General features: G+C 35.4%; 1 protein-coding gene across 1 annotated transcript; it reads right to left on the bottom strand.

Annotated features, from left to right (window-relative positions):
• Positions 1-5,702: 5,702 nt before the first annotated feature.
• LOC131597668 (uncharacterized) lies at positions 5,703-8,358 on the bottom strand. The gene is made up of 10 exons (XM_058870352.1): positions 8,218-8,358; positions 7,806-8,073; positions 7,299-7,517; positions 7,109-7,199; positions 6,886-7,024; positions 6,660-6,775; positions 6,453-6,573; positions 6,179-6,364; positions 6,014-6,076; positions 5,703-5,918 (listed from the first exon to the last, which is right to left on the bottom strand). The coding sequence occupies exons 1-10, from the start codon at positions 8,356-8,358 to the stop codon at positions 5,703-5,705; spliced, it is 1,560 nt and encodes a 519-aa protein (XP_058726335.1).
• Between the last annotated feature and the right edge of the window lie 4,082 nt (positions 8,359-12,440).

The following is a 12,440-nucleotide window of genomic DNA, read 5'->3' as shown; positions in this document are numbered from 1 at the left end:
TTTCCCAAGAACGCCTTTTTTGGTTAAATCTGAAAGCAATTGATCGAACTTGATTTTGAAAACTCTTGAAATGACATCCAGTCGATCTTGAGGCTTCAAATGTAGAGGTCCGAGAACTCTTTGAATCTCCGGCCAATTTGGATTACATGTAAAAGTAATAAACAAATCGGGAAATCCGACTTTGCTGCATATAGCCATCCCATCATAGTACAATTGATCCATAAACCTACGACCGCCAACAAAGGAAGAAGGCAAAACAACTCGTTTACCTATGCTTATTCCTGGAGCTTGACTTTGATCGCCCTCTTTCTCTAAAGAGTTGTACTTTGACACCCGAAGCTTTGGTTGATTTTTACGAAGCCATTCTAGTTTTTCGGATTCTAACATTGTGTAACCATCGACCAGGAATTGCTGGAACAACCTTCTAGAAGATAACAAAGTCTTAGCTTCAGCTAACCTTGTCTGAATGCGAAAGGCAAGCCATTCGCGTATTGTGAGCCTATTTCTTATGCTGTTTTCGTTGACGGGCAAGTCTCTATGTGCAACATCAGGTCTATAACTGTCCTCACCATAAGGAAATATCAAAGGATACTGATAAGCCATGTAAGCAGCATGCAGTTCGTTGATTCTTTGAAGTCTTCCTCCCTTTGTCTGCATTATGATATCCCTCATTTCAGCAGTGTCAATATCACCAACAACCAAAGCAGCCACTTCAGACACAGTTGGTTGATTATACACCCTCCCATCGGTGGATCGGTTGGAAATAAGTCGCAGCTTTAAGTTTGGAGTTTCCGCATTATTTAACCATTGTTTTGCCATTTGAAAACTCTTAGCATGAGGATTGAATTCATACAGCATGCTTGATAATCGACTGACAACCACCAGATCAAAATCTTCTTTGTTCCTTGATATGGAGAAAAAATGAATATTAATTAAAAGGATATAAAAACAGTAACAATATTTACAAAAGAGAGTAGTATATGACACAATCACAGGGATGGGTTTCAGTAAATAACCTTAGTCCATGCATTCGATTTGCTACTTAATTTTCTGTGTCATAAATATATAACTGAGCAAACTTAGGTTTTTGACCTTGCGGAGGCAACAAACTTCCGATTCGGTGACACGTTTGACCTTGTATCCTTAGTGTTGGAGGCCCACGGCCATTGTTAAATCGATTGTCAACCTTTGCCCCGGTGACGTGAACGCAAACATCATGTTGTATACTCGGATCTGTTGTTGAAACTTGCGGCTAACTAAACTATCGTGATCAAATAAAAGTTTTGCAAGGGTTTCCGGAGGCTCCTTAAGCAGTGGGAGTTCAACTTTTCCGTTCCCACAACACATCATAAACTTCGGGTTGGCGGAATGAGAACTTTTATGCATCCTCTCTTGATACCACATCATCGCTTTACAATAACGGTATTCAATAAGAGGGGATCCAATATCGTAATATTCTACAAAAGCATGAAATGTATCAATATTTTATAAGAAATAGAACATCTAAACAGAACTGTTTTTGTGATATGCTACATGTCCTGTTTAAGAATTGATACCTTCAGAATTGTCGGCAGCATTATCATGAATTGTGAAAGGTGCATCATAATGTTCGTCTTCCGAGCATAACTCATCCTCGGATAGATATGCTGTAATGTTATGATAAAGAAAAATTAATGGAAGTAAAGGAATATAATCACATGTGTGGGTATAGTTGAAATAGAATGGGAACATAGGTGGCATTGACACAGTTTAAAATACACACCATTAATACAGTGTACTATATAAATTATTAAACTTACTTGCAAAAGGGTCATAGTCGCTATCAGTGTCTGAGTCGCTATTAAAATCCAAATTTACCGTAGGTGTAAAAATAGGACATGTTGGCTCAATTACATAATTGGGACCATGCGTGGGCCTTGAGACCGGCGTATACTTGTCACCACCAAGACTGCCCCTTTTCTGTGGTACTTGCAGCCCAGGGACAGATGGTGTAACGACATCCCTGTTGGAGTGAAAATGCAATTCGCATATTAGAGAGTTACCATTGAAATAATTTGTCAAAGTAATGGTTAGATTTTTTTGTTTGGTACCTTGAACCATATCTCTCAGTTGGAATAGACTGCTGCAGGTTAATAGTTTGGTTGGAGATCCTTGTATTCAAATTCATAGAGAGGTTAGGATCTGTGGTTTTCTTTCTAGGCCTGCCCCTGCCAGGTTTATGGAATGTTGAACACCTGTACAACTCCCCAAGATTAGTAAGATTAAACAACCAAATATTTAGGTGATTTGAAGGGTAATTTAATTATATGATCAAATAATTTACCTAGTTTGTGGGTTTGCATAGAAGGTATCACTTTGTGTGGCAGTGTCTTGGATATTCGTTGGTATAGGAAACTTTCTGCACAAGTTAAGCGCCATATTTGGAACTTCATCGGGATTTTTAGGTCGTCCCCGACCTGTTTTGGAATCCGGTTGGCAACTGTTGACAAATAAAACGGCGAATACATTAGAAATAACCAACTATAGACCGTATACTTATTAAATATAAACATTGGTTGTAACAGCTAGTACGAAGGAAAAAATAATTACAGTAACCTGGCTCTATTAGAAGAACTTCCGGCTGGAACTTCATTTTCATGAAGAGGAAGGGGCTGCTGATTAGTGTCCAGTGAGAATTTAGCAAAAGTAACATTCTCCTTTAGTGTAGAACTTGATGCAAACTTTAAGAAAAGATTTGTTCCTAAGGAGCCAATGTGGCAGCTTCTCAAATTTTTAAAACCGAGTTTTGATATGCTAGGTTCTGTCCCTGCATCGCGTAGACTTGGAGTAACAGCAAGTTGATCAACTGGTGTTCTTGTAAGGATGTTTTGGAATGACGGAGTAAGCTCGTCCAAAGGTTGTCTCGGCGTGTGGAAGGTAGGATTATTAATCACAGTCTCCCCACGAAGAAATTGGTGAGGACTATATTTCTGACGTTTTGACCGGTTTTCCTTCAAAATCAACATTCTTCTTGCTCTAGCCTTTTTTCCCGATGCTTTGTGAACAGCGTCCATAATTAGCAACACAAAATGATGCCTAACAATCATTCATATTACAATTAGTAATCGGTCAATGATGACGGTCTTAAAACAAACGATTATGAACAACATTTATTCTGCAACATGTCATAGTATAGTTATAGGGTACCATTAATACTGTTTTGTCGTTGGTTAACCAAAATAAAAACTGCTCCTATCTCAAATTAAATAAGACATTGCATTAAATTCTCAAAGGTAGGGTAAAAACACAACATCTCTATGACTTAGAAAAGTTTTAAAATAGTTGATATAGCAGTTATTGATATCAATGTGGTAGATGTGCCATACATTAAAGGCTCCAACCAACTTCACTCTATATAAAAAGATAACTATAAGAGTTATCTAAAAGAATCAGTAGATGTTTCAAATTATATAAATAGAAGCATAGTTCGGCGATATTCAACAAACTTTGGCTTTTCACATTCAGAATAAATCAGGGATAATTAGAACAACAAATGCAAATCTGTAAAAGGTATTGCCTTGGAACGGTTAGCCATATATTGTATATTGATGAAGTGGTTATCTTGTTTTTTCTAATACATTGCTCTGACTGGTGAGTTCATTGGTGAAAGGTGTTGTTTTCTAAAGAACATGTATGCATATCTTGTATTTGTTAAATCGTCAAGTCAATTTATTCGCATTCATATATACTTTTAAGCAATATTCTCAACTTGTACATAAGGTCAAATTATACGTTTCTGAATCAGTTTCATCCCTAAAAATAATTCTTGCTTGTATTTATGATTTGTTGGGCATAGTAAATGCAAAGGAAGTAACAACAGTTCAACAGCAATGGATTCATTTAGTTTGTTTTTGCAAATTCCAATATATATTACTACAGGGGCATACATACTTTAATAGGTTAGATTTGCACCTGATGAAGTTATATCTTTCTCATGTCTCGATCTGCTTTCTCAGGCACAATGAAGTTGCAAAACTGTTGCATATAAAACAAATGTTAACAAATATTTCTCTATTTGTGTTGGATGCCAAGCCAATTGCCTAGTAAAGGATCTTATGAAATGGTTTGTCAAGGTTAGTTAATTTTGTTTGTCCAATGTATTTCACAGATGTACCAATTAAAATTATATTGAATAGAGTTAAAAGACATGTCAATTTTTAAAACGAATAGTAACAATTCCCCCTAAAACCAAAGATATTTTTCATAATGTATTGAGTTGCAGTTAAAAAGATGTGGTAACTCATACTCTGTTGAGGAGAAACGAAATTAGTTGTCTCTTACAAAAGGTAGTTAGTATTTAGTTTTAAAAAGGAAGAAAAATTGTAAATGAAATATGTACTTGGTTCCAAAAAGTTATTTTATGCAGACCTACTCTGCTAGGATATCATTACATGCTGCAACACAAAGGGTCCTAATGTTTAAAGTTACAATACATTAACACATCAAAACTGAATGTAATTATGAAAGGGATGTCATAAAAAAATACAGCTTTCCTGAAAATGTTTGACTTACCGTGTAAAAGTGTACATAGCATTTAAGGTAGATGTGACACATATCTCTAGAATTTCCCAAAATGCTGGACTGTGCAACCATGAGCCTGCTGTACCTGCGCAGTTAAGGAGGGTTTTAGAGACTTGTTGAATGGCCCAATGAGCAATGCTGAAAAAGGATGTTGTGCATTGTACAATAGAAAAATATAAAACTGCTAGGGCTGTTATGAAACACAAAAAAATGATGTTGAGGTCGGGAACAGTAGCTGTCAATTGACCTTATTCTTGGAAGCATACACTTGTGAAACTAAAAAATTTAATTCAACATAATAAGCAAAGTTTTGAAGTGTACAATCAAAAGGCCAATATTAAGTATTATTAAGTATATCTAACCATAAAACAGCACACAAACAATAAGAAAGTTCGAAAATGTATAAAGGCATGGCTACGTATAAAGACATTTATATATTGGCCCAAAACTAATAGAGGTATATGAAAAACAACATATAAATATTTTTTCCTATAAAACAGTTACGTGGATAACATGGAAGATCAATGACTTTGTAGATATATATATTGGCTAAGTCCAATACATAAATGAAGGTGACTTTGTAGATTAGTGTACTATACTGGTATATGTACTTCATTTTTTGTATGAAAACCTCACTCTGTCATTGGTTTTTCAGCATGCACCAATCTATCAATCAACAACATGTGCTAATTTTCTTTTCTTTTGTTCACTTGTCATTTATAATATTGATCACATTATCCCTTAGACTGATATGCACTGTATCATGCTTATACACTTCCAATATATATCCTATGCTAACAAAGGAAATCAATGCATCACAAGTATTCTGCTTTCATTTCTATGTATTTCTTGTAGTAGTGACGCATGATGTTTCTAGCTACTATACATTTGTTCTCTGTGTGCTAATTTGATTTGTCTATACCACGATTTGATGACAAATTTGAATAAGCGATATCAGAATGAATACTTGACATGGTGCATACTCAATAAAGGAGTTTTAATAGTACAAAGTCATGGGATAGATAATTAATAATGCGAGAAGTTCAGAATTTAGTGCAGTTAGTGGATTATATCCTTACACTTACAAAATGCTAGAAACAGCAACAAAAAAATAGACAAATTGTTGAAACAAACCCACCAAATCATTCTTTCTTCAAATGCTTAATCTTCTTTCCAGGCTTGGCCTTAGTGGCGGATTGTTTGGGTGTGATCTCTTCGGGCTGGATGATATCATTAATTGAGGTTGACTCAGATCCCCTCTTGGCTGGAGTACTGTTGGAGCTTGCCTCAGGACTCCAACTCGGGTTAGCAGCCGAGTATGGCTCAGCACAGAATGATTGCTCCGAAGTTTGTGTGAGCTATCAATGGGACAAAGAAATGAGCTAACATTCAGAGGGAGTTAACATTAAAACTTATTTTTACAATAGATAGAAGTAAAGTGGGATGAACTAACTTGGTTTGGATTAAGTATCGGAGCAGTGGTGGACGTTGCAAGAATGGGCTCGCCTGGCATGGTCTGTAACATCATAAAATGAATGTGATGTTAATGCAAAGAAAATATTTTCTTACTCTAAAAGACTATGGAAGTTCAAAAAGAAGCATGAAACAGATGTTGTACCTCATCAGGCTGTACCTCATCAGGTGTGAGGTATTTGTCAAACTTGTCGTAAAGGCCCTCCTCGTTAAGTATTTTCACAATAGAGAATTGTCGGTACTGTTGTTGGTACTTGACACGAAACACAAATTGTTTATTCAACAAAACATCTAGATGAGCAGGCCAAATTTTAGGGTTGTCTTCTCCAGCCTATTCAAAAAAACAAAATAACAATAGTATTAATATGTGAGTAACTGGCTTAATGTAAAAAAAGTGAAATGCCTATGAAAAATCTCACCTCTTTCATAACTTCTCTTAATTCTCTAGCAGTCTTTTTTGTAAAAGGGATACAATCCTTATCCCAAAAAACAAAGGTTTCCTTGTGATCAGCATAAACGACTTCAACCTCAACTTTGAACCTACCATGAATAAGTGAGGTTAAGATCATAGATAGATATGCTAGTAAGTTATGCAATTGGGTAGAAGGGCAAGAATAAGTGCTCACTTCATAACAGGTTTTGAATCAATATTTCCAGATGACCCAGCATACGATTCAAAATACCAGCCGTTCTTAGACGCTTTGAAACCGACAGTAGTGCCAATAGTCGTTCCGAAAGAATCCTGTTGCATCGAAGGGAATGGAAAACAGAATTGAAGCAATAATGGCGTGCTAATGACATAGATCTTTTAAAATTATTTTCAAAACACAAATAATGTAATATCAGCCTAACCTTTCCTAGTGCAGAGATTGCACGGATAGTTTTGACCTCACTCAAGTTAGTCCAAAAATTGTTTGCAGGTTGAATGGAAGAATCACATGTTAATGATTGGGAAAGGGCAGGTATACCAGATAAAGCATTAGCTCCGAAACTGCAAAAATAGGTATGTCATAAAATATGATATGGAATTGAATAATAAAAATTGATGCCTTTGGCGGTTAAGTGGATACAGTACCTAGCTTTGAATTCGGCCACTTGTGGATGGTCCAAGTCAATTAAAAGTCTAGAGTCGTTCCATGCGTTCGAAAGAGACGGCAAACCGGAAACTATAATGGAATGCGATGGTTTGTAAGAAGGACAGTGTAACAGAATACATGAAATATTGAACTAAAAATCAAAGTAGTTAAATATAAACAAATTGAAACCTGTATTTGGCTTGCACCAGGCATGGGTCAAAATGATAACTGTAGGACCAGAACTGTTGTTTGGGGTAGTGTAGTTCATGAATTGCTTGCCGTAAACTTCCCATAATGCCACCTCGATAACATTCCCTTCGACATCACGCAAGGTAATATTGACGCAAGATTTCCTACCACCACCGCCCATTTGTGTCTTGACAACATCTTGCAACACCCCTATAACATCTGAAATGTATGAAGCAAATAAAGCATCATTAACAACTTAATAATAGCATGGATATGGTGACTTTACAGAAGGAAAAATCCTAAAGGCAAACCATATGCAAAGATATAATAAAAGAGTGATATGTCACCATATAAGATGTCATGCTTGAAGTTCCCTTTGAGAAAGTTCCCAATAGGATGAAAAATGTATTTAACAACTTAACAAATGCATGGAAATGGTGACTTTACAGAAGGAGAAACAAATAAGTAAACCATATGCAAAGATATAATAAAAGAGTGATATGTCACCATATAAGATGTCATGCTTGTAGTTCCCTTTGAGAAAGTTATCAATAGGATGAAAAATGTATTTGTGGGTTGGTATGTCGGGTAACGCCGCCTTAGTCATCGTAGTCCCTCCGTTGAAGACGAGCTTGAGTGGGTGAGAACAGACTTTTAAAGGACCTTCGTTGTCAACGGGCTCTCCATTATACAGAATATAAGTCTCATGCTCCTTCACTTGTTCAAACCAATCTTTGAAATCTCGGTTCCAAGTGGTGACATGAATCTTACCACCCTGCAAAGAGCATCGTCTAACAATGTTCATAAACCAGAAACAAAAAAGAACGCAAGGATGTTTGCTTGCGATTAACACAAACAGTAGATAACAATTTATGAAAGCACAATCAAACAATGTTTAGAATCTTAGGAAAAATGATACCTTTACATCTTGAATCACCATTTCAAGGTGTTGATGGCCATTTTTCTCATTCACAACCCATAGATCAACAACCCTAATCAACATTTTCCAGACTTGGTTCCCTTTGACCAGATCATTTATGAGAATGGGAGCCCTTGACATTGTTCCTGTGTTAGAATGGAAGATTGTTGTTATCAGGAAAAACAAAAAACGTTCTACTTTGAAAATGAATAAAAAAGGCGGGTGTCAAAATCCCAAAATCAGAATCAAGTTTCTAGTCATAATGAAATCTCATAACCGATGACATTTCAAAAAGGATTACAAAACAACTCAAACATTAACAAAGTTCAAAACCAAGGAATAACATTCATCCTCTTTGCTCAAAAAATATCAAACGTTCACCTTTCTGTATTTATCCTTACCGGCGCCGGAGAGAAGCAAAAGGAAGGGACCGAAAACTCGGCTTCTGAGTCAGGGAGGAGTTCTGTGAGGAGAGGGAAAGGAAATATTTGGGAAGTGATGAGAATGAAACGAAGAGTGAGAAAGAAAGGGAAAGTAATAGCTCTTTGGAGGGAAAAGTGAAATCAAGTACAATTTCTTTCTGTGGACGAATCAGCAAACAACAAATGGCAAGGCAAAAAAATCAATTTGTTAATTACTGAAGTAACCTTTAGTAAGGGTAAAGTTATTTTGATTGAAGGTTAAATTAGGTAGTTTGCTCAATTTAATAATATTGGGTAGATAGTATATATATATATATATATATATATATATATATATATATATATATATATATATATATATATATATATATATATATATATATATATATATATATATATATATATATATATATATATATATATATATATATATATATATATATATATATATATATATGAGGAGTAGCTCAACTCGAAATGTATTAGTTTGGATTGGATAGATATAATTTGTTGATTTAGAATTTAATTCTAAACAATCATATTTCTTTAATTTTTTTTATAATTTAGATGAGACATAACTAGAATCCCTAACTCAAAAGAATATATATAAAAATTGTCTAAATATTAATATATAAATTGTCAAATACAAAATTACTATAATTTTATTATATAACATTTTTTTTAATAAAAGAGTCATATATTGAAGAAAAAAAATACACAAAAATTTGGGGGACAAGCAAGGCCAAAATCCACTAATACGTGATGAATCTAAAAAAAAGGCATTTCAAGTCTATTTTGTACATATTCTTTCTTTGTCTTTATAGGGATAGAATAAAAAATGGTGAGAGAAGTAGTTGTGATGCATATGTTATAAAAAATAATTCGCACAACAATTTTTCTATGTAAATATGCGATAAAATAAAAGTCATATTAAAGATTGTATTCATACAAGTCTTCCAATTTCTTCTAAGATGCCTAGGAATGATCTTATGGTTGGTGAGAGCCTGTATAACTAGATTGGAATTCATCTCAATTCAAAATTTAGGCCAACCATTCTCTTTGCCACTAGCAATTGCTCTCATCACAATGCTAATTTCAGCATGCATGGAGGAATGTCATGATAGATTTTTAGAGAAGGCCAAAATTAGATCCCCACTATAATTTTTGAAGATATCCCCACGTCTGGCATTGAGATTATCATAGCTAAAAGCACTGCACACTTGCATTTGATCCATCCGAAGTTATGGGGACGCCAAAAAACCTCTTTTATCACCGGCGCCTTGGGAGGATGAATTTGAGCATTGAAGGAACTGAGAAGAGTGAAGTCTTGTATGGAGGGGTTAGAGGCAATCTTAGCATTCATGTTTGTGAATTCAATTTTGGCTAGAATTTGTCTAATGGTATGTTGCACATTAGGAGTGATCTGATTGTATTTCTCCAAAGCCCTAGCTGACCATACGTTGCCAATACTGTAAATAACATCAAATCTCAAAATCAAAAAACACTGGGAAGAATAGGCAGCATTGTAGTGATGAATCATATTTTCCAGGTTTGTAGGTCTACTGCTCATGTTAGCTTTCTTGTAGAACCAATGCCAAAGCTGGACTGCAAATTTGCAGGAGAAGAAAAGATGAGAGCTAGATTCTGAATGAGTATTGCTGAGGCCGCATTGTGAGACGAAAGGCACATCCCTGCACATGAGTTGTTCATCGGTTGGGACTTTTTTGTTAATAAGCTTCCAAACCAGAAGCAACTTTGAGGGCGGGATATCAGTGCACCACATATATGATGACCAAGAAATTCTCTAGGATGGGAGGGGATTTAATATTGTAGGAATCCTTCATACTTAGCAAAATAGAAGTAGTTGAAGACCACACCATAAGATCTTTGTCATTTATGCTATTAAAATCTCAAGTTATAACATAAATGAAAGGAAAGAGATATGACCACTCTGTTGGAAAATTCCATCTCCCGTTGTGCAGAAAATTTGAAAATTTAGCATTGATGTCTAGATCTTTTGAATGAAGAATGGCAAAAATGGTTTCCACAATCAAAAGGGAACCACACTAAGAATCCATCCAAAATCTAATATTAGTGCCTTGAACCAGAATCCAACTAACTTTACTATTTAGAAAGTTAAATTCTCCTTTGATCTATTTCCACACAAAGGAGAAAATATGATACTTTATAATGCCAAAGTGTCTAATCGTTCTAGATCGAAGAATTGTGGCCCAAGCTTCTTCTGGTGTCAACATGTCCCAAGTTATTTTCAAGTTTGTTGCTGTATTAAAAAAAGGTGAGAGAACCCAGGTCAAGAACTCCATTATTTATTGGGGTACACATTTTTTCCAAGTTACCCTAACCATTTTCCTCTTGGTAACATCACCACTCCAAATAAAATTGCTAATTGCTTTCTCAATATCCTTACAAAGGGAAACAAGTTGAAAATATATAGTGATCAAGGTGGTTAGCATGCTCTGAACAACTAACTTTACCAACAAAATTCTCCCTGCCATCGACGATAAAAAGCCCTTCTAGCTGTCCAATTTAGCAATGATCCTGTCAGCTAAAGATTTGAGGGTAGAAGCCTTCATTCTACCTTTGAAAATAGGCACACAAAAATAGTTAAAGGGGAAAAAGCCTTTAGTGAAACTTGTCCTTCTAACAATCTTGTCTAACATTCTTCTAGACATAAAGCCAACAAACACATTGGATTTAGTCACACTAAATATCTGACCATAATTTATAGAATAGGAAGTAAAAAGATTGGCCAACACTTGGATATTAGAGAACTTTCTTGTGCAAAAAATGACCATGTCGTCTGCATATAAAACATGAGAAGATATCGAGACAGGCCTAATTTCTTAACGAGCTTCAATTTACCATCCGTCACCAGGTTAAAAATATTACTACTAAGAACTTCTTCTGCCAAGTAGGAGAGCTGGGGTGAGAGAGCGTCACCTTGTCTCACCCCTTGAGCAATTAAAGTAGAGACTTTTAGAGAGCCATTAATTGCCACTGAAAGTGAAGCAGAAGCTAGAATTGAGTGAATACAGTTGCATAAGTGTTGGCTGAAGATTTCGTTCAGGAAGAATATTCTTTGAAGAGTTTAGGATTCGAAGAAAGATGGTTGCTGATGACCATTTCGGAGATTAAAAATGGCTACTGATGGCCATGTTTCGAGAATGTTGTTTGAGTTGGAGTAAAGATGGTTAGAATCGGAGCTAATTCAAAGTGAATTATCTTTAGAGACTTAAACATTTTGCGAAATACGTAAGATACTGAGGCTGAACGTGTTTTCGTGGCATTCTCGGTTCTGATCACGTTGCCACGCGTCGAAAGAGGATTCAGGCGGGAGGATTTGAATTTCGAAGTAGTTTGTGTAACTGCACAAGGACAGATGGCATCCTAGGGATTCTTGTGGGCAACGTGGCATCAGATTAGTGTAGGACCGTTAGGATCGAAAGTAGTATAAATAAGGGTCTTAATGTTAGGATTCCGGGTGTTCATTTTGTACAAATCACTCACAAATCACTCAAGTATCAAGTGTTTAGAGAACGAGTTCGCTGAGAAATGTACGTATGACACCAACATCGTTTTAAATACATTTGTATCTTTATCTATTCAAGTATCTTTTCAATTCATTTATCCTTTTCGTTTAACTTTCATTTCGAAGCACTTTACATTTCTGCAATTTTACATTCTTGCACGTTATATTTCTGCACTTTACATTCCTACAGTTTAAACGCTTTTATTTACGTTTTCTTTATCGAAAGTTGTATTAACATGTATAACGAGTGT

Source organism: Vicia villosa, linkage group LG4 (assembly GCF_029867415.1).
Source record: "Vicia villosa cultivar HV-30 ecotype Madison, WI linkage group LG4, Vvil1.0, whole genome shotgun sequence".
Classification (NCBI taxonomy): Eukaryota; Viridiplantae; Streptophyta; class Magnoliopsida; order Fabales; family Fabaceae; genus Vicia; species Vicia villosa.
Note: the sequence above shows the minus strand (reverse complement) of the source record. Positions and strands in the feature narration are given on the sequence as shown.

Bases quoted from the DNA above. Each gene is read 5' to 3' on its own strand.
- LOC131597668 (XM_058870352.1), bottom strand. From the start codon at position 8,358: ATGTCAAGGGCTCCCATTCTCATAAATGATCTGGTCAAAGGGAACCAA. The intron at 6,365-6,452 runs GTGAGATTTTTC...TTTTTTGAATAG, and splicing joins TAAGAGAAGTTATGAAAGAG to GCTGGAGAAGACAACCCTAA. The intron at 6,077-6,178 runs GTACAACATCTG...ATGATGTTACAG, and splicing joins ATGAGGTACAGCCTGATGAG to ACCATGCCAGGCGAGCCCAT.